At 50.0% G+C, this 24,012-nt stretch overlaps 1 protein-coding gene across 1 annotated transcript in view; it reads left to right on the top strand.

The window, feature by feature from the left end:
- Nucleotides 1–24,012, top strand: part of TANC2 (tetratricopeptide repeat, ankyrin repeat and coiled-coil containing 2) — a 158,242-nt gene that overhangs the window by 10,001 nt on the left and 124,229 nt on the right. The window contains exons 2-3 of the mRNA XM_042836059.1: nucleotides 20,612–20,674; nucleotides 23,779–23,878. Of these exons, the coding sequence (XP_042691993.1) occupies nucleotides 23,812–23,878 (67 nt within the window). The 5' untranslated portion in view covers nucleotides 20,612–20,674; nucleotides 23,779–23,811. The remainder of the gene's footprint in view (nucleotides 1–20,611; nucleotides 20,675–23,778; nucleotides 23,879–24,012) is intronic.

Raw genomic sequence — 24,012 nt, 5'->3', positions numbered from 1 at the left:
AGCGCGGTGTCGGGGGGTTCCGCGGCTCCTGGTTGTGTTGGGGAAGGGGATCGGCCTCGGTGCGGGGAAGCGGCGCCCGCAGCGCCGCCAGTGTCTGGAAATGAGGAGGGGGCGCGGCGCGGGGTGCGGGGAATGGGAGCGGGGATTGGAAGCGGAATGGCCGCGGGGGGGTCGGCAGCGCCGCTTCGATGCCCCGAGGGAAGGGGAGTGGTGGCGGAGCGGGGCGGGGGGCGCGGAGCCGCAGCGTTGCCCGGGGGGGGGGGCGAAGGGGCTGCGGGCGGTGCGGGCGGTGGGCGCCGCCTCTCCGCTCCACCTCAGAGCCCGGAACGGAGCGCGGACCGTCCGTCCGTAAGGCGTGAATTCGAAAAGAAATCCCTGCGAAGGTGCGGAAATCAGCGCGTTTCGGTGCTCCGGGGCTGTCGGCGGTGCGCTGGGCGCCGCGCTGGGATCGCCGGGCGGTTGTAACGCGGGGCTGTGCGGGTTCCGCTGCGGCTCCGCTCTCACGGCTGACTCAGGCGGTGCTGGGAATTCGTTCGTGCTCGGTGGCGGCTGCTGCTCTGTAGCGGTTCCCATCTTGCTTTCATCTCCGTTGGTTTGGCCGTGATGCGCTGTTTGCTTGTCTGTTTTTTTTTTTAGCTGGAATTCCTTTTTTCTTCTGAGCAAAAATGTGTTTCCTAAGGTACCTTTCAGCATTTCAGGCGATGCACGCCAGATTGACTTTCTATGAAACCTTCAGAATGCAAGTCTACGTAGAATGCAACCTTTAGAACGGAGAAACCCTCAAACATAGCTGGCAGATCGGGCGAAATGTCAGTTGTTTTTTACTGCAGCAGTGCATGCAGGCACACCCACCTTCCAGCCTGTGCTACTCACGATGGATGGCAGTGTGTGGCACAGAGTCTGGTAGTGCCTTTGGTCCAGATGTGTGTCCCTCAGCACAGCTGCACACAGCGGGTCCTGCAGGCTCTGCTTCTTGTCTGGTTTTGCAGCAGAACGCTTCACCTGCAAGCTCTCTTGCTTTGCTTACAGCAGGTTGGAGGGTTGCTGGCGTAGAATCTTAGTCTACCTTTCATTCCAGGGTGCTGTTACATCAGTAATAGGTTGAGGATGCTCCATCCCTGCAAGCATTCAAGGCCAGGCTGGATGTGGCTCTGGGCAGCCTGGGCTGCTGGTTGGCGACCCTGCACATAGCAGGGGGTTGGAACCAGATGATCATTGTGGTCCTTTGCAACCCAGGCCATTCTATGATTAATAGAATATATATAATTTATTTTATTAAACAGCGAAAGCAAAAGGAGCTGGAAAACACTCTAGAGCTAAACCGAACCAACATGAAGCCTGTGGTGCATTGAGGAAGGGAAACAAAAATGCAGCTTAAAACCTCTTGAACTTTGTGTACCGGTTCTTATGTAAATTATGTTCTTCTTTACTCTTTGTGCAAGTTTTTCCTTCTCTAGAGCTGGGCTCTACTGGGAGGGCGCCCAGTGCAGTGCTGTGCCCATGGGATGTGAGTGAAGCCCTGGGTGTCTCCAGAGGCATCACTTCCAGGTGTGTAAGGTCCATCAGGGCAGAGTCTCACAACCTTCCTAGTGTCATTCATTGTAACTCTTGCAGTCAGCTTCATCACTCCATCCAAATGGCGTCTTGCACTTTGTGCCCAGCATGGTTAATACGTAGATATGGACATTGGTGAGCACTGCGTGCATCTGTGCAGTGAGCAGCAGCAGTGTGGCTGTGCAGGAGCACGGAGCTCTGTGCTCATCACTTTGCTAGGAGCAACCGACCTGCTGGTGGTTCCTGACTGCCACAGAATCATAGAATGGCCTGGGTTGCACAGGAGCACAGTGCTCATCTGGTTCCAACCCCCTGCTGTGTGCAGGTCACCAACCAGCAGCCCAGGCTGCCCAGAGCCACATCCAGCCTGGCCTTGAACGCCTGCGGGGATGGGGCATCCACAGCCTCCTTGGGCAACCTGTGCCAGTGCCTCACCACCCTCTGGGTCAAAAACTTCCTCCTAATATCCAACCTAAACCTCCCCTGTCTCACTTTAAAACCATTCCCCCTTGTCCCATTACTGTCCACCCTCGTAACTCTTCCCCCAAACACACGTATTCCCTTCTGCTCCGAGGTGAGGAGCATTCCTGCTCTGTGCACTGCACAGAAACCCGTGTTCAGAGCCCACTGTGTTCGCAGATATTTGCAGGGATGAGGAATTGGGATCATTTTTGTGCTTTATTTGCTAACTGGACTTTGAGCTTCAAAAAACGAATTCTACTTATGCTCCTATGCATTATTCTAGTCCCATTATTTTATGGATGTGGAACACAGCAGTTTGGTTTACGTTCACTTAAGAAGTAGGAAGTTTGAATGTAGGCCCTGCGTTAATTAGAGGGGGGAAATAGGTTGGTGTGTGTGCCTGCAGCAAGAGGAGCTGGGAACGTGGATGGAGCTCCAAAAGGTGCTTGTGGCACCGCCCAGCTCTGCACAGAGCAGAGGGCTGCGACATGGGGTGGGTGGGCAGGCTGGGGGCAGCCTGCCTTGTCCTCCCATGGGGGAGGTCTGTAGTGGGAATGCTGCATGGCTCTGATACAGGAGCTGCAGTGTTCCACACCATCAGGAAGGAAATCTCCGGAATCATCCATAGCCCTCCCTGTGTTCTTTTGGGCAGCACTCACTGCTTGTCTTCCTGATAGGTGTTGAATGATTTATTTATAGTGCTGCGGTGTGAGAAGCTCCACCTTGAAAGCTTCTCTTTAAAAAAGCATCGGTAATTATAGAGTGCTGCTTTCATGTTTGACTCAGATTTATTTTCATGCCACGCTGCCTGGCTGCTGGAGGAATCGTTGCTTAAAAACACACGGAGCGGTCGGTTTGGTGTGTGCCGTGCATGGAGAGCCACGAATCACCCGTGTTGACATGGCCCATGTTTGTTTTCTGTGTGTCTGCATTGTGGAAGGAGCACGATGTGACTGCAGGGTATCCTGGAGGTGGATGGAGGCTGCGTGGAAGGAAGGAGCTGCTCTGTTTCTCCCTTAGGAGAGGTCTGTCAGAGCCATGGCGTTGTTGGAGCAGTGGGGTTGGCTTGTGGTTAACACAAATGGAGCCCTTGGTGCACATCCCAGCCTTCAGATCCTCGTGTGTGTGAATAACCCTCTTTCTGCCCCACAACCGCTTCCATTCACGCTGCTCCAGTCCATGTGAGTTACCAAAGAGTCATCTGATGAGCGCTGCTGACCCGGAGCCAGGCAGAGCAAGCGCAGAGCTCTGCTTGTTTCTGGGTGTGCAAAAAGCAGATGTGTGCCTTCCCTTAGCTGCAGCTCAGAGGGGCAGTGGTGTGCCTGCCTTCTTCCAGGCTCAGGGCGTCAGAAAGCTGCCATTTGTTCTCAGTGCCTCTCAGCCATGCTGGTGAACGTTCTATTGCCCAAATCTTACTCGCAGAACCACAGAACTGCCAGGGTTGGAAGGGACCTCAAGGATCGTGAATCTCCAACCCCCTTGCCATATGAAGGGCCACCAACCTCCACATTTAATACTAGATCAGCTGAAGTTGCTCACTGAGGTTGGACTGAAGTGATGGCCGTTCTGTAGCACAGAGTTGGAAGGGTTACATTGATGTAAGAAAGTCTGCTGGGTAGGTGAGCTCTTGTTTTCGACAGCAGTCACGTTGGGAATGTGTTAGTAATTACTGACAGGGAGAAAAGAGGTGGTTGATCTGTGTCTGTGCAGCAGAGGACTTTTCCTATTTGCTTACTTTATTTTTCCCTTCGTGCTGCTCAGGGACATGATTTAGCAGAGAGTTGTTAGACTTAGGGTGGTGTGGTTGGGTTGCAGTTGGGCTGGATGATCTTGAAGGTCTTTTGCAAGCTGAGCAATTCTGTGATTCTATTTATTGTATGTTGAGGACAGGCTGGTAAAGCAGGATTCTCCACCAGGTGGGCTTTCTGACCTTGGATCATAGAGTGTGAAGCTGGAGGGGCCCAGAGGTGTCAGAGTGGTTGGCTGATGTGTGGCTGAACCCTGTTCATGGGCTGCCACGTTGTGCCCATCTTTCCTGGGCTGCTTCCCTCTGAGTTTGATATGAAGTTGGGGTGAAAAGCTGGGAGGTAACTGCAGGGAGAAGCAGATGTGAGTTGGGGTCTTCCTGGCCGTGTGTCAATGCTCAGCTGCAGGAGGACATGTTAAAGGGCTCAGATGCTTTCTGCAGAGGTGGATGCCTCATAGCTCCTTCCCTTTGCAGTGTGCAGCAGAGGGCACGTCTGCCCTTGTGTTTGCCCCTATGCATCTCCTCCAGAGCGTGTTTCCCCTGTGCACATCTCCTGTTGTTTCCTGTGTGTTCTGCATTGAGATGCCATTTCTGACAGCTGCATGCTCGTGATGTTCCAGATAGCAATCAGAAGAGGTCCAGGAGCTGAATGGTGAGGTCCTTAATGCTGAGAATGTCACCTGGGAAACATACAGCTGTGGGCAGCAGCAGGTGTGTGGCTGTGGGGGGGGGGATGGCAGCATGATGCTCAGGGCCTCTGAGTGCAGGACATTGGGCCAAAGGATGGACCCTTCCCATAGGTGGCAGATCTGCAAAGGGCAGAGGGACAGCTTCCCCTCCTGGAGAGATAATATGGAAGGAATAAGGGAGGTTATGAACAAGGGGAAAAACAAATGAAATGTCATGAGGATGGACTGGCAACATGTGAACGTGCAGAGATAGGAGGCAGAGGGAATTGTGCATCAGACTTCTTTGGCAGCTGTGATGCTGAGCTGTGGAGCTGTGCAGGAGCGGTGGGTGCAACGAGCCGTGGCAGGCAGTGCTCATGTTGTGGGTTTTGCTGGCCAGCCCCCAACCATTGGGCCGTGCAGTTCTTCCCATAGCTTTGTGCTGAAGGATTCATCAGAATGGTGGGGTTTCATCTACAGTGCTTCAGGTGTGGCTGCTTAAATTGGGACCTGGTACTTGTTATGTTTTTGAGCTGCTTGAATAACTCCTATTGTAAGAAATCTCCCATTTGCAGTTGTAACAGGCATTGTTTCCTGCTCGGATCGCTCTTTCCTATTTCATTTTCTGCATAAGGTTTGGTCAGAGGCCCCCTGCTCGCATCCTGCTGTTGCACCCATTCACTGGGGCAGCTGGAGCTGCAGTCTCTGCAGGCAGCCTTCCATCAGCACGGCCCATGGGTGGTGGTGTGTTGGAGCATCCGCTGCTCGTCTGCCTTCAGGAGCAGGGATTTGGTGCAGCAGGCACTGAAGGAGGATTGTTCTGAAGGCTGAAGCCATAGCGGAGCTGCATGTGCCCACCTGCGTTCTCTTCAGGCTGGTGATGTTATCTGTCTCTGGATTTCTTTTCATGCGTCGCTGACAGCAGGCAGTGCTCCTACACCTCCTCAGCAGAGGTGGAGTGTTACCATCTGTCACCGTGTGGGCAGCAGTCATCCCAAAAAGTAATGGCAGTGGGAGTTGTTGCCAGTTACAAGTTGTGATCACAAGCCAAATGGCGCACTTCTAAATTAATACGTTTCCAAAGGGAAAGAGGTGCAAGTGTTGATCTTTGCCAAGTATTTTCAGTGGCAGGCACTCTGCTGGGGTCTTGGCTTGGTGGCGTTCAGTGAGTGTGTGAGGGACCACCACCCTCAGTGATACGTGGGGAACTGAGCTCGTGCAGGGCTGCAGGTGGGGGTCTTGTAAGAGAGTGAATGATGGAGTGGCTCCCGTTGGCTTTGCCTGATGGGAACTGAAGGATGTGGTGTTGTCCTTTGGCACAACCAGCCCTGAGCAGGGCTCTGCTGTGGCCCTTGGGTCATAGGGAAGTGCCTGGTGGGGTGCGAGGTGGGAAGATGCCCTGTGCTCAGTCTGGTTGGTTGGAAGGGTTTATATCTCACATCCTTGGGCAGGGCACCAAGCCTCCTATAATGCATATACAATCACTTATCAACAGGGAGAATGCACTTATCGTTTAGAACTGACTATCAATCACGTAAGCTAAGTTTTAATTAGAGAGCCCAGACAGAAGATGTCTCGTAGGCAGGTAGGAAGAGTTGGAACTGATCTTTTTTTTATAATTATTTTTAAATACGGAATTAAAGTAACAACAATAGGTGAAGATAATGTGACACATCTCGTTGGTCCCCCTTTTCCTTCATCATGTTGGATCCTGACGGAGGGCAGCTGTGGATTCAGCATCACTGACGGCATCAGAGAATGATGGTCATTACTCTTCAAATAGAGGCATTTAGAGAATAGAGAATAAAAAGGAATGCCATGACAACCTGAGCCTTACAGATGACCCTTTCCTGCATTTTCTGTTCATAAGTATGTAAGGGGAAGTACAAATATCCTGGGATATTTGTATTTGGATACAAATAACCTTTGGAGCAGGTTGCCCAAGGAGGCTGTGGATGCCTCATCCCTGCAGGCATTCAAGGCCAGGCTGGATGTGGCTCTGGGCAGCCTGGGCTGCTGGTTGGTGACCTGCACACAGCAGGGGGTTGGAACCAGATGAGCACTGTGTTCCTTTGCAACCCGGGCCATTCTGTCATTCTGTGATTCTATGATCCTTGCTCAGATGGCACATGGAGGCTGTGCAGGGCCTCCGTGGGGCTGAGCCATGGCACCACTGTGTGGCTGTGAGCTGCGTCACCAAAGCGTGGTAACAAATGCAACAGATGGATTAACTCAGTTTAGTGGGAAATCTGTGCAACTGTCCATAGGCAAGCATTGCTTCTGCAATTCAGAAGGAGAAGGCTGTGACAGGCAAGGCCTGTAGGTGAGGCGTATCTCACCCACGTACCGGCAATGGGAGCTGATCTACTGGAAGCGCGATGCTGAGCCCAGAGAGCATCCCTGAGCTATTGGTATCTCGTAGATTCCCATCTCAGGGGAGTGGAAAAATGCCATGTATGGATTAATTGGAGTCAAAGATGGATGTAGATAAGGGCTCTGACGGCTCGTTGTTCTTTGTTTTGGGAGATGCCATCTGCATGGGGAGATGTAGAAGTGCTGAGCTGACATTTCCGAGCTGAACAGCTGATGTGTCTGAGACATCTTCCAGTGTGGGATGGAATGCTTCGATGTGAACCCATCTGAAGGAATCCGTAGCAGTGCAGGGAAATGCCTGCTTTGAGTTGGTTTGCTTATTTATTAGAAGAGAAGAGGTAATTAAGTCTCCTGTATGCAAAATAAATGATCTGAAAACGGGAACGGCGGAGTTGAGAGCATGCAAAGGTCCATGGAAGGTGCAAAAAGAAAGCAGAGCAGCACCAAAGGCAACGAAACCGAGGCAGACGAGCCTCTGTGAATGGCGGCTGTGTGTCTGCATGCTGCACTCACACCAAGCATGGGAAATTCGGGGTGGATCGGGGGCTTCAGAGCAGTGCGTTCTGTGGGAAGGTGGGCTTTGCGTGGAGCAGAGGGGAGGTGGAGCATGGTGAGGCGAGGTGTGGGTTGTGCTTACGTGCAAAGAATGTACTGACTCCTATTTCTGTCTGTCTGCCTGTCTGTGCCAGGACCCTGCTCCACAGTCCTGGCCTTTTCTCAGGGCTGGGCTGTGCTCTCGGTCCCTGAATGTATCAGAGCTGTGCCCGTGCTCAGGCAGATAGGTTCTCAAAGAGCGCCTTTGTTGTTCCTCCTGCAGCTCTTTGGGGCTGTTAGCAGTGCTTCTGTCAGCACACAGCCCGTCTGCCTTGGCTGCTGCCCATTTCCCTGGCACAGCTGTAACCACGGAGTCCTTGCAATGCAGATAAGCTTTGCATCTGGCTCTTATTGCTCTGTGGGCTTGTTAGAAGACTGAAGGAACTGGGGCTGTTTGGTCTGGGGAAGATCAGGTTGAGGGGAGATGCTCTTGCTCGCTTCCAGTACCTGAAAGGTGACTGCAGTGAGATTGGGTTGGTCTCTTCTCACTGGTGACGGGATGAGGGGAAATGGCCTCAAGTTGCACCAGGGGAAGGTTTAGGTTGGATATCAGGAAAAAAACTTCTTTACAGTGTGAAGCACTGGAATGGGCTGCCCAGGGGGTTGGTGGAGTCAGCATCCCCAGATGTGTTCACAAAGCACCTGGATGTACTGCTCAGGGCCGTGGGTTAGCAGAGGGTTGTGAGTTGGGGGAGTATGGAGAGGTTGCAGTTGGACTTGAGGGTCTTTTCCAACCTGAGCAGTTCTGTGATTCTCCGATTCTTTTGCAGCTTCAGAGTCCTGTAATCATCTGTAAGACTGCATGATAAACGTAGGCAGTAATGATGTTTCTGAGCTTTCCACGCCGTGCTGCTGTGGTTCTCATCTGCTGCAGAGGAGCTCAGCACTGGGGTTGAATGTGTGCACGGATTTTAAAGTGAGGTAATGAGCGTGCTTTAGAAAGCACGTGCATGGGCGTTTCATCTGCTTACCGCCCTGCAGATGAAGAAGCTCAGTTTAAGTGAGAAGGATACGCAGGGGTGGGTAACACTTAGTGAAGCAGTTAGCTCGTGTGGATGTTTTGCCAGGAGTTGCAGCATTCATGCAAACAGAAGGCACTGTAAGATTGCCTCTTATCTGATCTATCAGCGTGCTGTGTGTTCTATCTTGCTTGTAACTAGAATTTCACGTGACACGAAGCAGTTGTGATTAATTTCAGGCTCTCGTGCTGCATTTTTCCTTGCAGACAAACGTTTTTGCTGTCGGGAGATGAGACAAGGCCCTGCACATTGCACTGACTGCTCTGTGTCTGAGCAGTACATGGAAAGAGGAGCTTTTAGCAGAGATTTCCACTTCTTCCCCCACTCATCTCTCCTGTAGGAAACTAATTTTGACATCACCTGGGCTTCGCGTGGTGGCTGTTGAGTTCTCTCTAAAAGTGAATATATTAACCATATATTAATGCTTCGTGTTGGCAAAATATCCCATATTGTGTAAACAAGAACAGAGAGTGAATTCTGGAGCCTGACTGACTGATCTTTTTGTAGGGATGTGTAGTTTGGCTCTGAAACTCAGGTGTGTGGCACAGTGAGCGTGGATGGACGGCTTGGGGTGAGGGTAAAGAATGAACTCCTAGGAATGTGCACACATCTGTGAAAGCCTTGGGTGCATCTGCCTCTGTATTTTTGGGAGGAAGAGCAGTAAGATTGGTGTAGGCACAGATAGCATTGCTTTCTGCAGTGCCTGTGTAGGAACCAAAGCCAGGCTGGGTTCAGAGGAGCTGATCTGGTACAGAGGCTCTGTCTGTGCTTTGGAGATGCTCTGGGACACATCAGTAACACACAGCTGAAAGCCAGATAGCAAGAGCTGCATGTCTGTGCTTTCTGCTGTAAAAAAAAAAAAACAAAACAAACAACAACCAAACAGAAAATGCAGTTTGCATGCTGCTGTGGTTTTTTCCTGGTGTCAGAGTTGTTCTGTCTGAAATACTCATGATAGGGGAAGTAGACCACAACATAGAATGCAGACCAGAACATAGAATGTGGACCAGAACGAAGACCAGACCGTAGAATGTAGGACAGAATGTAGACAAAATGTAGAGCAGAACATAGATAGAACATAGACCAGAGTGTAGACCAGAGCATAGTCCAGAATGTAGAAGGTAGACCAGAACATAGAATGTAGAACAGAATGTAGATAAAATACAGACCAGAACATAGAATGTAGATCAGAACATAGATCAGAACACAGAATGTAGACCAGAATGTAGACCAGAACACAGAATGTAGACCAGACCATAGGATGTAGACCAGAACATAGAACATAGATAGAATGTAGACCAGAACATAGAACATGGAACAGAAAGTAGGACAGAATGTAGACAAAATATAGAGCAGAATGTAGAGCAGAATGTAGACAGAATGTAGACAAGGATGTAGACCAGAATATGTTCAGTAAAAATAAATAACATTTAAACTATTTATATTCTTATGCTTCTGAATAAGAAGCCACTTAAGCTATGCATGGCTTGTTTGCATGCCTGATGCATCTCGTTTGATTGAAAGCCTCAATGCTTCTCATTCCTTTTAGGAATAGGAGAGGGGTCTCCAAGTTTCATTTTGTTTCATTTTTATGCCTTTTTGTGCATTTGCTGTTCCCCTGGCTCTGCCAGGCTGCAAGTTGCTCGCAGGCTTTTGCTAAATGTTTAGGCAAAAAAAATCAACTTTAGGCTAACGGAGTTGGAGCTATTCTGGGGTGCTGTAAGAAAGCTGCAGGAGAGCCCAGTATTATGTCAAGTGTGTGTTGATTTTTTAATTGTGTTTACCTCTAGTGTAGCTCCCAGATGCATATTACTTTTGCGTATTACTCATTATAGAAACATCAGGTTGGTTTTCCTTCCTCTATTTGTGCTCTTCCCCTTCCTCTCTCCACCCCCCCTTCCCATCCGGCTGTTGTTACATCCCTGCAGTGCTGTGCATCCGACTCGCAGGGCCTGACATCGACCGCGTGGAAGCTCCCAGCTCCTCCAGTCTGGTGCTGCTGAATCACAGAATCACAGAATGGTTGGAGCTGCCCACCAAGGAGGTGCAGACAGCTGGGAGCTGCGTTGTCTCAGTATGAGTTGGTTCCTATTTCACCTGTGTCACCTCCTGTGTCTTCGTGGTAGGTGGGGTGCTTGGATTCTGAGCAGCAGCAAGGTGTTCCTGAGTGTGCACGTGTGCTTTGTGATCAGGTAGTGGTGTGTTAGGTGTGCAGGTCAGGCAGCGGGGGGAGCAGCTGGAGGATGCTGAGTGTAGCAGTGCACTGTGAAGAGCCTGCTTGAAAAAGGCAACTGATCTCCAGATGGAAGGATTGGTGGTAACAACACTTGTCTGGGGGGTAGGGCTGACTTGGCTGAGTGCTTTAGAAGTCAGATAGGATTTTAAGGCATCTGGAGCTGTGCTCCTGCAGGTGACAGTCCCCATCCTGTGCATGGGACGCTGGTTGTCCACAGGTGGCTGCGTGTGCACCCGCTTTCCTGCTTGGATGCACAGGCACTGCTCTTCTGTGATGGTAGGGATTAAAAATTAAAGAATACATCATTTAAAAAATGCACTGTTTAATATTTGGTCCCTGGAGTTACATCTGTGGGGCAGTGGGTGAGGGCAGTGCTGGGAGCAGTGCTGCTGCAATGAGAGTCCCAAAGAGTTTTAAGGCATCATAGGATCATAGAATGACCTGGGTTGAAAAGGACCACAGTGACCATCTAGTTTCAAACCCCTGCTGTGTGCAGGGTTGCCAACCAGCAGCCCAGGCTGCCCAGAGCCACATCCAGCCTGTGTGCTGGTGAACTGAATAGTGGCTGGTGTTACACAGGTACACTTCTGTTGTCTCCAGATTGAGCTGGCAAGCAGAGTGGTGCTATTTCTCTAAAATCTTGATAGTAAAGATTCTATGGTTACACATCTGCTCCTCTCCTGTTGGTGATGTAGAACTAATAGCAGTCTGAATGTCTTGTATGTTGGTGTGCCATTCAGAACCGCGTGGTGGAAATGCACAGAACACACAGTTTGCTGTGGGAGCTGTGAACCCAACCTGTGCACACTGATGTGAAATAGCAGGAATAATTCCAAGGATTCCTCCTGTTGGCATCAGTGCTTTGGTACAGCAGAGCTTCCATCTTCTGCCCAAGATAACACACAGCAGTGCACAAAGGCTTTGCTGTCTCCAACCCTGTGTTCTAGAGCCTGGACTCCTGCACTGCAGCACCAGCATCTTATATTCAGCATTCAAATGTGTGCTCTGGGGTTTGGGTTGGATTCATGCACCGGTGTGATGACAAACTTCATGCAGATGGATGGAGGTGTTTCCTACAGATGGTTACATCACGGAAGAAGGAAGCAGCGACGTTTTATTGCACCTCTAAAACCAGAAAATGGGAAGAGTTTGTTATGTTTTGTGGCAGTAACATCTCTGAAACAAGCAAGCTGCCTGGATCTGAATGGATAAAAGTGGCATGAAGAGAGATCTCTGTTTTAGAGCTCAGTGCATTGTGTTGGTCTTCTAACAGCGTGCGGAATGTTGCTGGTGTCTGTGGGGTGGTTGGGGGGATCATCAGGGCACTGAGATGATCAGAGGGCTGGAGCAGCTCTGCTATGAGGAAATGTTGAGGGAGCTGGGCTTGTTTGGCTTGGAGAAGAGAAAGCTCCAGGGAGACCTCATTGTGGCCTTCCAGTACTTGAAGGGCGAGAATAAACAGGAGGGGAACTTCTGTTTATGAGGGTGGATGGTGATAGGACAAGGGGAATGGTTTTAAAGTGAGACAGGGGAGGTTTAGGTTGGATATGAGGAGGACGTTTTTGATCCAGAGGGTGGTGAGGCACTGGCACAGGTTGCCCAAGGAGGCTGTGGATGCCCCATCCCTGCAGGCATTCAAGGCCAGGCTGGATGTGGCTCTGGGCAGCCTGGGCTGCTGGTTGGCGAACTGCACACAGCAGGGGGTTGGAACCAGATGATTATTGTGTTCCTTTTCAACCCAGACCATTCTGTCATTCTGTGATCCTATGATCGTGGAGGTGTCCATGTTGGCACTGCAGTGCTGTGTTTTAACCATAAATCTTAAATAAAATCGTAAATTTTATCCATATGTGAGCAGTGTTAGTGCTGTGTTTTAAGGGAGCCTCCCATTAATCAGGCAGGTGTAATGCAGAGCGTGAGGAAGGGAGGGTGGAAGTGTGAGTCGCCATCCTGCACACCATGCACTGATAGTGCTCTTGCTTCTCTCTGTTGCACAGGTAAATTGTGTCCAAATCTCAGTGTAAGGGTTGCTGTGTAATGTCATTGAGAAGTGGCATAGCAGCTGCCAGGTCTGTCATTGGAATGTCGGTCTCAGATAGACACCCAGTCCTTGGGTGGGAGCAGAGTGGGTGCTCAGGTGCATCTCTGAGTTCCACTTTTACTGTAATTCTAATTTTTAAAGTAACAAGTTGCTGATGTGTTTCATTTATGTATGTGCTTTTTTTGTACTGGTGAATGCTGTGGTGGAGTGGTGTGGGTTCGTACCTTTACTGTGCCAGTGGGTCTTTGCTGAGCTCGAGCACTGAGCAGCAGTGCTGGCCTGGAGCTGCTGCTTCCTTTCCAGGTTCTGCTGTGGAAGTGGTGATGTTGGAGCTGTTGGGTCTTCCAGTGGATGAGGTGAGCTTCAGGAAGGTCTGTTGTGATGGAGAGAAGTGATCCATGGATTTCTTCTGCGCTGAGCAAGGGGAGCACAGTGAGATGCAGTTGTTTGTGCCTGGTTGGTGTCCTGAAGGGGATTAGCAGGCAACAAGTCACCCATGGATGGAATAAGCTTATAGCAGGAGGGCCCTCAGCTTAGAGCTGAAAGAGCAGTGTGAATATCAGTGCTGACGCTGTTGCACTGTTCCTTTTTCCCATCCCTGACCTGCATGAGCATCTCCAGAAGGGAACAGCCGAGATCATAGAATGGCCTGGGTTGAAAAGGACCACAATGCTCATCTGGTTCCAACCCCTGTTGTGTGCAGGGTCACCAACCAGCAGCCCAGGCTGCCCAGAGCCACATCCAACCTGGCCTTGAATGCCTGCAGGGATGAGGCATCCACAGCCTCCTTGGGCAACCTGTTCCAGTGCCTCACCACTGTGCCTGAAGCACCTCCTGCAAACAGCACTGCCAGCTCAGCACAGTGCCACACTGCAGGGAATGCTGCCTCTTTGGGCAAGCTGTGCTGTAATCTCCACATTCCCCCGGTGAGAATGCTCGTAAGTGGTTTCTGCACCATTGTTTGCATTGTTTTGCTTAAAAAGCAGCAAACTTTGGAAAATGTGATATCCTTATCCAGTTTAGATGGAAGGTAATCCAATCTAAGCACAACGCTGAATGTTAGATCATTTTTTCTCCTCCTGACTCAATCTTGTTTGAGAAGAAAGGCCTCCTGGTGCGGCTGGCAGCGCAGCAGCAGATGATGCTGTGCTTTCTGTAGCACGTCTCAATGCCATAGATGGGTTTCTATAGGAAATTTCCTCTGCCTGAGGAAATAGAATTTGTTTGTTACTAGTCATTGTTCCAGAGTGAAATAAAGGTGCATGGAGGTGATGGTGTCACAGCGGAGCAGTAGGGATGGGGATGTGCTGCTCTTTGCACCAAAGCTGGACATGGGGATGTATCCCAGGAGGGAGCAGTTTCCTCCGACATGCTCTGTTTTGCAGATGGGGGGAGTGAAGAGGATGCTCCCTATTGTCAGCAGGCAGATGGTGACTGTCTGAGCCGCAGGATAGGATGTTCTTGATAAACACACATTGTTCCCATAGGCTTTGGGCCATCCTTGTGAATTGCCCGAGGTGTTTGCGTGGTTCCTAACTTTGGGCTCTGTTTGGGTAGGGGTAGATTTCAAGAGCCCCATTGGAAATAAGTAAACCTTGGGTTTGGGAAGTGCTGCTCGCTCCAGTGCCATCGCTGTGGTTATTTGAGTGCTGCTGTCCATCTTCTGGCCATCCATCCAGCCAGCCCCATAACAGCTGCCTTCAGGGCAGCCAGTTCTCCCAGTCAGATCTCAGTGGATTTGCACCTTGTGTGCCATGCCCGTACATCTCCATACCTGCACGTATTGCCCACTGCAGGCTGAAATTGGAACCAGCTGCATTCTGATTTCAGCAAACTGAGCTGCCATGAGCGGGATGGAGCGGCTCTGGGCACACTGCAGCACTCAGTGTTCTCTCTGTACTCTGTAATTTCAAGTGTGCTCACACAACGGGTTCATTTATAGCTGCTTTTACTTTAAGCACATTGCTTAAGTAGTCAGACCTATTCTAAATACCACTTACCTTTCGTCTTTGATGAACTATGTGTGTAAATGTGCCCTTTCCTTCAAGCACTTATCCATGTGTACGCTGTTCAGGGGCTGGGATGCTCTGAGTGCTTTGTCCCTGTGGTTTTCGTGCCCTCCTTTCCTGTCTTTCTTGAAGGCCAACAGCTTTTGTGTTGGAGTGAAGGTGTGTGGCTGGGTGCTGCAGCTTCATTTGAGGAGCTGATAAGACAGCAAATGTATGTGTCCCAATATGGTTTTACCAAAGGTGCTCACAGAAGGGGATGTGGGGATTTTGGGGCAGGAGCTGTGTCCTGAGGTACATAAGTTGTGGTTGAATGCTTCCAGGTTGGGTTAAGCATTGACCATTCTCTTGGAAATTCCCTTGTTCTGAGGGAGCCTTAGGGAACTGTGGAGTGGCTTTTTGAGTTCTTTGGCTCCAGGAGCTGAAATAAATCCACAAATAGCTGCTGCAGTGGCTGAAGGCATTCCATGCTGGAGGAAGCCTGTGCCCATGAGTTTGTGCTGCGCTCCAGAAAAGGTCAAAGAAGACAAATAGAGTCCAGTTCTGCCCAGGGTGTAAATGCTACGGAGGGGCAAGGAAGGCAGATCTGGAGTGCGTGATGGTAGGGGATGAAATCTTCACTGCATGGTGATAGGGGCTGACCTGCTGGAGAGGAGCAGTGGGATTCCTGGTGGATGACAGGTTGCCCATGAGCCATCAGTGTGCCCTTGTGGCCAAGAAGGCCAATGGGATTCTGGGGTGCATTCAAAAGAACGTGGCCAGGAGGTTGACAGAGGTGATCCTCCCAATCTGCTCTGCCCTGGTGAAGCCACATTGGGTGTACTGTGCCCAGTTCTGGGCTCCCCAGTTCCAAAAAGATGGGGATCTCTAGGAGGAGGGCCACAGAGATGATGCAGGGCCTGGAGCATCTGTCCTATGAGGAAAGGCTGGGTGACCTGGAGCTGTTCAGCACGGGGAGAAGAAGACTGGAACGGGCTGCCCAGAGAGGTGATGGCTGTATCTTCAGCAAAGATGCTCAAGACCCATCTGGATGCCAGCCTGTTGTAGGGAACTGCTTTAGGGGAGGGCTGGACTCGATGATCTGAGATGGAGGTCCCTTCCAACCCCTGCAGTTCTGTGACTCTGTATCCATCCCCAGAATTCCCTGAGTGGGGACCTCCATCCTCCCCTCATGTCGTGCTGTGGGCTGTTGGCTTTGCTCTTCAAGTTAAAGGCTGGCATCTATTAAAACGTTAGATAATTGCATTCTGTCTCCTGACCTTGAATGACTCTGCAAGGAAAATATTTGCCTTGGTGCATGCTGAATGTACCCTGTAATGGGTGGTGGCATTGACATGCGTGTTATGAGTGCTGCACTGAAAACAAGTAGTTAATAAATAGTGACCTGGGTAGGTACAGAGCAGAGGGGTGACCAGATAGGTTGTATTTAATGTTACCAAGCATGTTATGATAATGAGCGTCCGAAAGCATCAGAAAGGTGAGGATTTGCAGCAGCATTTGTGTAACAACAGAGCAGTGGCAGGTCAGGCCCTCAAAGGGCTTTGCCAGTGCAGATCTTGGTGCTTTTGATCAATGTTATTAAGATGCTGAGATGATTGCTCCATCGATAGCTTGGAACTCTTTGTTAAGCAGGAAATAAAATGGAAGCTCGTTATAATTTTCATATGAAACCAAGAGTCTGAGCTGGTGAGATGGCACAATGCAAATGCAATCCTTTTTTTTTAAGGTGCAAGAGGTGAACAGAACCATCCCATTTAAACATGGCCCGTTCTCTGATCCTTGTCGTGGTTCTGTTGGAATCCTGATGCCTTCCCACATGATTTGCAGGGATGATTGTGAAGGAGCTGCTGCCAGCTGAGACTGTGGCAAAGAGAACAGCAGCATAATGCCACTGCAGATCAGCCAGATGGGATCTGAATATGGACCGAGGTGCTGTGTTGGTTGTATGGTCACCTGTGCAATTCTTGATCTATCAATGCTATGTGCTCCTGTGTAGCAGATGCAGTAATTATGTGTAATTGCTTTCAATTAAAGAGTCAGAAGTTGAGAAGACAGTGTTTATCAGGATGGAAACGAGCTTGTTTTCTGGGTGGGTCCCAATGCAGTTGGGTCATCCCTGCATTGCTGTAGTTTGTGGGTCATTGTTGTTTCCCTGATCTTTAGTTTGTTGGATGATCCCCGTCATTAAAAAACCTAACAAAAAAAGCACGTGGAATCATAGAAACATTAAAAAAAAAAAAGTCTTGTGAGTTAGAGCTTGAATTGAGGCTGTTTCCTGTCGGTGTGTGCTTTGTTTCCAACACATTTGTATATGCAGAGCAGTGCTTGAGTTGAGAATGCCCTCTGAGCTCCCTTGATTTCCAGGCCAGCTGATGGCCCAACAGGAAGAGTAACCTGGTGTGAAGGTGGAAATCCCCATTCACAAAGCATTCCTTTCCAGCAGAGCAGGTCAGGCAGCATTGCTCAGATCGGTGGTGTTCCAGGTTCTTGCTGGGTTAGAATTCTGCATTAATGCTCTGCTGATAGAAGTGTGAGTTGGTAATTTCTCTGGGTTCATGTGACCAACAGCGTGTTTGTTGTAGAGGCTTCAAATTCAGTTAGCTTTGTGCCATTGCTGTCAGATGTTACCTGCTCCGGTGTAGTGTCTGCATAGATGATGGAGAAAGCTTTGCTCTGTTTGCTCTAGGAGGAACTGAAAGTCAGCCTTGCATTTCATCCCATTGAGGGTTTGCTCAGTCACGATGTTAAACACCTTAAATTATACAGGTGATGGTGTTTATCTCAATGCAGCAAACTTCTTAAGCCAGCAGGGACAGGGAGGTGATCATCCCCCTCTGCTCAGCTCTTGTGAGGCCCCATCTGCAGCACTGCATCCAGGCCTGGAGCCCCCAGCACAGCAAGGATGTGGAGCTCTTGAAGCGGGTCCAGAGGAGGCACTGAGATGATCAGAGTGCTGGAGCAGCTCTGCTGTGAGGAAAGGTTGGTGAACTGGGCTTGTTCAGCTTGGAGAAGAGAAAGCTCCAGGGAGACCTCATTGTGGTCTTCCAGTGCTTGAAGAGAGAGTATGAACAGGAGGGGAACGGCTGTTTGTGAGGGTGGATGGTGATTGGACAAGGGTAATAGTTTGAAAGTGAGACAGGAGAGGTTTAGGTTGGATATGAGGAGGAAGTTTTTTGATCCAGAGGGTGGTGAGGCACTGGCACAGGTTGCCCAAGGAGGCTGTGGATGCCCCATCCCTGCAGGCATTCAAGGCCAGGCTGGATGTGGCTCTGGGCAGCCTGGGCTGCTGGTTGGTGACCTGCACATAGCAGGGGGTTGGAGCCAGATGAGCACTGTGCTCCTTTTCAACCCAGGTCATTCTGTATTCTGTGATTACTGTTGTTCTGCTGAAATCAAACCTCCTGATCTCATGCAGTCTCTTGCTATGGCACTGCTTGATCGGCTCTGGGAGGCAGAAAGGCGTTTTCTTGGCTCTCTGACCCTCAAGTCCTTTTCCCGTCACGGATTTCAGTGTGGCAGGAGGATGTTGCAGCTGGAATCAGTGTCACTGTGTCCCAATGGACGTGTTGCTCTTTGGGGTGCTGGGCAGCTGGGTTGGAGCATCACTGTGCCTGATGCTATCATCCACCAGTCCTGGTGCTGTTGTGATTGCTTTAAGCTGTCCTCGCAGCTGCTCCTGCGATCCTTCAGTTCAGTAGGAGCCCTTCTGTTGGGCAGTTGGTTCACTTAGGTTTTGCTTTGTGCATTCATTCCCTGCTGTGTTGGGCTATACATGGAAACTGGGATGACCTGTGACCACATACATATGTACACGTGTTCAGGTTGGACATTAGGAAGAAGTTCTAAGAGCAGTCAGGTGCTGGCATGAACTGCCCAGGGAGGTGGGGGGTCTCCTATTTCATGTCTGTGTTAGTGATCGTGATGAGGGGATTGAGTGCACCCTAAGTAAGTTCACAGACTTATTTCCTTCAAGTGGGGAGGCAGTGCTGATCTGCCTGAGGGGAGAAAGGCACTGCAGAGGGACCCGGGTAGACCGGGTTGATGGGCTGAGGCAAACTGTATGAGTTTCAATAGGGCCAAGTATCAGGTCCTGCATTTTGGTCACAACAACCCCAGGCAACCCTACAGGCTTGGGGAGGAGTTCCCTGATGGAAAGGGACCTTGGTGTCTTTCTGAATGTGGCTGAATGTGAGGCCGATGGCGTCCTGCCTTGGATCAGGGATGGTGAGCAGGACTGTAGGAGTCATCCTGCCCCGTACTTGGCACTGGTGAGGCCTCACCTGGAGTTGTGTGTTCAGTTTTGGGCAGCTCAGAACAGCAAGGAATGGAGGTGCTGGAGCAGGTCGAAAGAAGGACAACAAGGCTGTGAAGGGCTTGGAGAATATGGCCTATGAGGAGAGGTTGAAGCAGCTGGGGCTGTTTGGCCTGGGGAAGAGGAGGCTGAGGGGAGAACTGTCTGAAAGGTGACTGCAGTGAGTTTGGGTTGGTCTCTTCTCACTGGTGACGGGATGAGGGGAAATGGCCTCAAGTTGCACCAGGGGAGGGTTTAGGTTGGATGTCAGGAAAAAAACTTCTTTACAGTGTGAAGCACTGGAATGGGCTGCCCAGGGGGGTGGTGGAGTCAGCATCCCCAGATGTGTTCACAAAGCACCTGGATGTGCTGCTCAGGGCCGTGGGTTAGCAGAGGGTTGTGAGTTGGGGGAGTATGGAGAGGTTGCAGTTGGACTTGAGGGTCTTTTCCAACCTGAGCAGTTCTGTGATTCTACACTAAGAAGGGCTGTGTGCTGAGGAGTGATTTGAAGCTGGGTGCTGGAATGTGAGGTGAAGCTGATCCCTACTGGTTGCCTTTGAACCTCATGCAGTCATTGCGTGCGCAGGTGTAACCACTTGGGCCTGCAGGTCGCCTGCTTTGTACTGCAGATACTGAATCATCTCAGCCCAATGTGCTGAGGCCCAGTGCTTCTACCTCTCAGCTTGTTGGCTCCTTGGCTTTGCAGCATCAATAACAGCTGTGTGTGTTTCAATAGCATTTCCTCATCTTTGTAAGTTTGGTGGGCGCGTCGCATCCTTACAGTTAGAATAGTTGTAACACTGATTCTGTAACAGTTTGTATGTTGCTGTCTGGATATATTTGTTGAGATACAACGCTCCCATGCAGTGGGATTTATGAATATAATTACAGGGTTAAAGGCATTAAAAGATTCAAAGCACTTTAACGACACTCAGTTTTTATTGACAGCCCTTTCATTGCTGCTGCATTCACATGAAGATTTCTAATGCAGTAATAGGAGCAGTGAAAGCTCAGCGTGTGGATAGGATGGGACATTCTGGATTGCTTTGCAGGCTCCATCTCACTGCCCAGCTGCTTTCTGCTCTTTGTTTTATGGAGCATCACATAAAGGGAGAGTCATTGAGATAGGCACTGCCAGCAGAGGGACATGCATGGCACTGCTGCAGTGGTGCTCTGATCTTTCTCAGTGAACAAAATACGTGTAGCACAGCTCCTTGCAGCCGAGCTTTGTATGCGTGTGAAGATGGAGCATAGGGCCAAGAGCCCAATTCTCCATTGGAGGCACTTGTGTCCATCTGAGGCTGTAGCTGCTTAGGGTGCTGGTGGAGAAATGCTGGAAGCAACAGGCTGCCTTCTGGCATTCCATTATGGGATGTGCATTGAGGGAAAACACGGTCTGCTTTTCTGCTCTGCTCACTTGAAAGGTGCTGAGGGGGGAGAGTCAGGTGAGCAGAATGTCTGCAGGCTCACAGAGATGGAGATGCGTGAACACAGGCTGTGATTGTGGTGGTGCTGCTCTGAGAGCTGTGGGTTCATTGTAGGCTGAGATCCTTCACTTTGATGCACACAGTACTGTGTTGAGAAGATGCTGCTAAGTTCTGTTTGTTTCTTTTCTTTCAGGACTTGTGGTGCATGGAGGAAGACGCGCTTTCCTAGAGATTTAATTTATCTAGACATACCAAGGTAAGAGAATTTTTTACCTACCACGTTGTTTGTTTTTTTTTTTCCTGTAATTTAATTGCTCAAATAGAATGAAAACCCTCCTCAGTTCTCTCATCTCTACACTCAAGTCTAATCACCTGTAATGGTGATGATGTGGGCTTTGCAATGTGGAACAGTTTCTTGAACAGCAGCAGGATTTCTGGCTGCTCCACGCCGTGACTTTGAGCTGCAGTGCTGATGGTTCAGGTGGGGACCCCCTCTGTCCTTCCTGGTGCAGGAGAAGACCAGCAGAGAGGGTACGAAGATGATGCAGGGCCTGGAGCATCTCCCTGTACAGCACTCAGTGCAGTGTGTGGCACTCAGCTCCTCCTGCAGCATCACAGCAGTGCTGCTCTGCCCGCCCTCCTGGCACGCCATCTCTCTAAACCTTCTCTTGGATTTCAGGGCAATCGAAAATCAGAGCATAGGTTGAACATGGAATGATTGGAGGAGTGCAGGTTTCATCCTTGCAGCTGTTGGGATGAGTGTGGAGCAGATTTCTGTACTCAGTGATGTTACACTTGGGGGTCAATGTATGAAGGACCAACCCTGTTTGTGTTGTGTGTTTTCCTTTTAGCTTTCAGTTCTTTCATCCTGAAAACTTGAGACTTTATAGTCTCTCTCTTCTTTCTTTTTTGAGGGAGGGCCTCAATATCTGCTTCTCGAAGTCTGAACGCTCTTAGCATGGCAAGCTATTAACTAATTGGTGAAAGGTTCCTTTTTGTTCATAAAAACATTAATTTAGCATTAACATGTTGTTAAATCTTGAGAGCTAATATTCATAGAGACAGTTTTGGTGTGTGAATATACACTTAGTATACACACATATTAATTTCTCATGCAGTGAGTTCAGCTTTCTGCGTGCTTTGTGGCCACGAGGGCTTGCTTTGCAAAGCTTTGTCTCACCTTTCATGAGCAGTGCAAGCAGAAGTGAAGCAGCAGGAGGAAATGCCTGTTGCACTGAAGCACACTTTGTTACAGAGTGTTTGAGCTGCATCTGCACTGAGATGGGGTGCAGCAAAGGATGCACGCATCTTCTGAGTTCTGGCAATGGCCTCTCGTTGATCTTCTGACACTGTTTGCAAACTTAAAATATGTCTTTTGCTTTCCCCCACCCCCATCTGTATGAATACAGTGCATTCAGAGTTTTTTCTAGATAGCATTCATCAACTTTTGCTGGATATTATTAAGGTTTCAGGAATAAATTCTGCCACTGCTGTGGTGTGAGCTGCTGGGATGCCAGATCTGCCACAGAGGTGTCCTTGTTCACTTAGCTGGGGCAAACAGAATTTACTTTAATTTGGAAATCCAATGTCTGCTGGGCAGAATCTGTCCCTCACATCTCAGGAAAGAAGTGAAAATTAATTCTGTAGGCCCTGATAATGTGCAGCCCCCCAAAACACTTGAGTGATCAGATGTCATCCAGTGAGGGCTGGGATGCTGCAGCTCTGTCTGTAGGGCACGGTATGGAGCTGTGGCAGGGATGTGGGCTGAGCCTGCTGCTGAGGGCCTTCCTTACCACCTGTGGGGGCCTCTGGGGTTCCTCTGAGGCCTCAGGGTGAGCTCTGAATGCATGGACCTGGTCCCTAAGGCGCCAGGATGGGCAGCTGAGGATCTGAAAGCAAAGCAACCACTCGTCCTGCACCAGATGCTTCTTCAGAGTGAGTTTATGAAGCCTCCACAGAAGCACTGGGCAGAGGGTTCAGTAATTCCATCACGTCAAGGCTAAAGGTGAACACAGTTAGCAAACCTTCCTCCTCACCTTTGGCATTGTTCAGCCTCAGTCCAGTTGGCTCCATCAGCGTAATTAGATTAATTATGTTGTTCCTCATCTCTGCTGCCGCAGCTCCACCAGCTTCTGTTCTCAGCTGGAGCAGACCTGGGTGCATCCCGGCTCCTCCTGCAGCTCTCCCTCCTCAGAAGGAGCTTCCAGGCTCTGCTCTGCCTGCTGCCTTTCACTCTGCCCACCCTCGTAAGGCTTCTGCATGAAAATATTCTCTGACCATAAGAAAAAAGCAAGCAGTAAGCATAGCAGCTTGGTCTCAGAGCAGAGCTGCTGCTGCTTGCTCGATGCATTCACCCCTTTCACATCCTCCTTTATAGCATCTATGGTGCTTTTAGCATCGGATCCACAGTCATTTCAGAGCTGAGCAGTTATTCAGACAGCAGCAGGAGCTGTTTGCTGCCTTCTTCTTGTCTTGCTCAAAGCCTCAATAAATAAATTTGGGTTGGTGGGGTGTTGGAAGGGCTGTAATGTTATCACCTTCCAAAATAAATACTGCTGTGTGTTCAGCTGTCTGCTCTACGTTCAATGCCTCCTTCATGTTTTCCTCTTCTGCTGTTGCATGGAGAGCCTTAGGTGAAAAAGTTCTTTATTGGAGCAGCTGATGGGTGGAAAAGAAATGCTGCTGCTGTGTCCCAGCTAATAACATTCAGACACATGTACCCCAAAATCTGCCTTAAAAAAGTGTTGGTGTGGTTGTGTGAAAGGAGCATGCGTTGGCTTTTAACCATTCACAGAAGGCTCTTTGAATGGCATATTCCACTGTGAAGATGCCTCACAACCTTGGGTGACTGTGCAGTAACTCTGGATGGCGTTCACTGAGCATCCTCCAAGAAGAATCTTACCTTGTTAAAGACAAAACGTTGTGATATAGACGAATGTGTTACCTTTGAAGTGTGGAACGCTGTGTGTACAGCAGAGCAAAGTGCTGCCGCATTGCATGTCCCAGTCAAAGGCTCCTTGCTGTTGTTCTGCTCCAGCCTGCAGCTGCCACAGCAGTTTTGATGGTTTACCTGCCTTAGCAAAGTGGAATGAGCAGTCAGTGCTGTGAGCCCAGCAGCTCGTCCTGCCATCTCCAATGGCACAGAGGCAGCACGCTCAGCTGCAGGGAGGTCTGCAGTTGTGTGCATCAGTTCACTCTGAGCTTGGGCTGCCCCTTCATGACCACGTACCCAGCTCTCAGAGCAGTCTGACGGCCGCCTGTCGCTCACTGGCAGTGCGTTCTTACAGCTTTCCCCCATGTTTTCCCACTGACCAAAACTCAAGTGCTGATTCGTTGCCTGTGTTCTCTCTCCTTATGCAGGCTGTGGGATCCGCGCGGCGGGACGGCATCGCCATGTTTCGGAACAGCCTCAAGATGCTCCTTACAGGAGGGAAATCGAACCGCAAAAACAGGTCCAGTGGTAAGTGAGCTCCTCACGTGTGTCCTGCTGGCAGTGCTCCTTTCGTGTTGTGTGAGCTGCTTTCACTGGGCCCTTGGATCTTGTTAATGAAGGGATGCATCGGTTGGTGATGCGGTGGACTCAACACATCGGTG

Source organism: Centrocercus urophasianus, unplaced genomic scaffold (genome assembly GCF_019232065.1).
Source record: "Centrocercus urophasianus isolate 14NV4802_14NV808 unplaced genomic scaffold, USGS_Curo_1.0 seq_57, whole genome shotgun sequence".
NCBI lineage: Eukaryota > Metazoa > Chordata > Aves > Galliformes > Phasianidae > Centrocercus > Centrocercus urophasianus.
The sequence above is the reverse complement of the archived record's forward strand: the minus strand, read 5'-3'. Positions and strand labels throughout refer to the sequence as shown.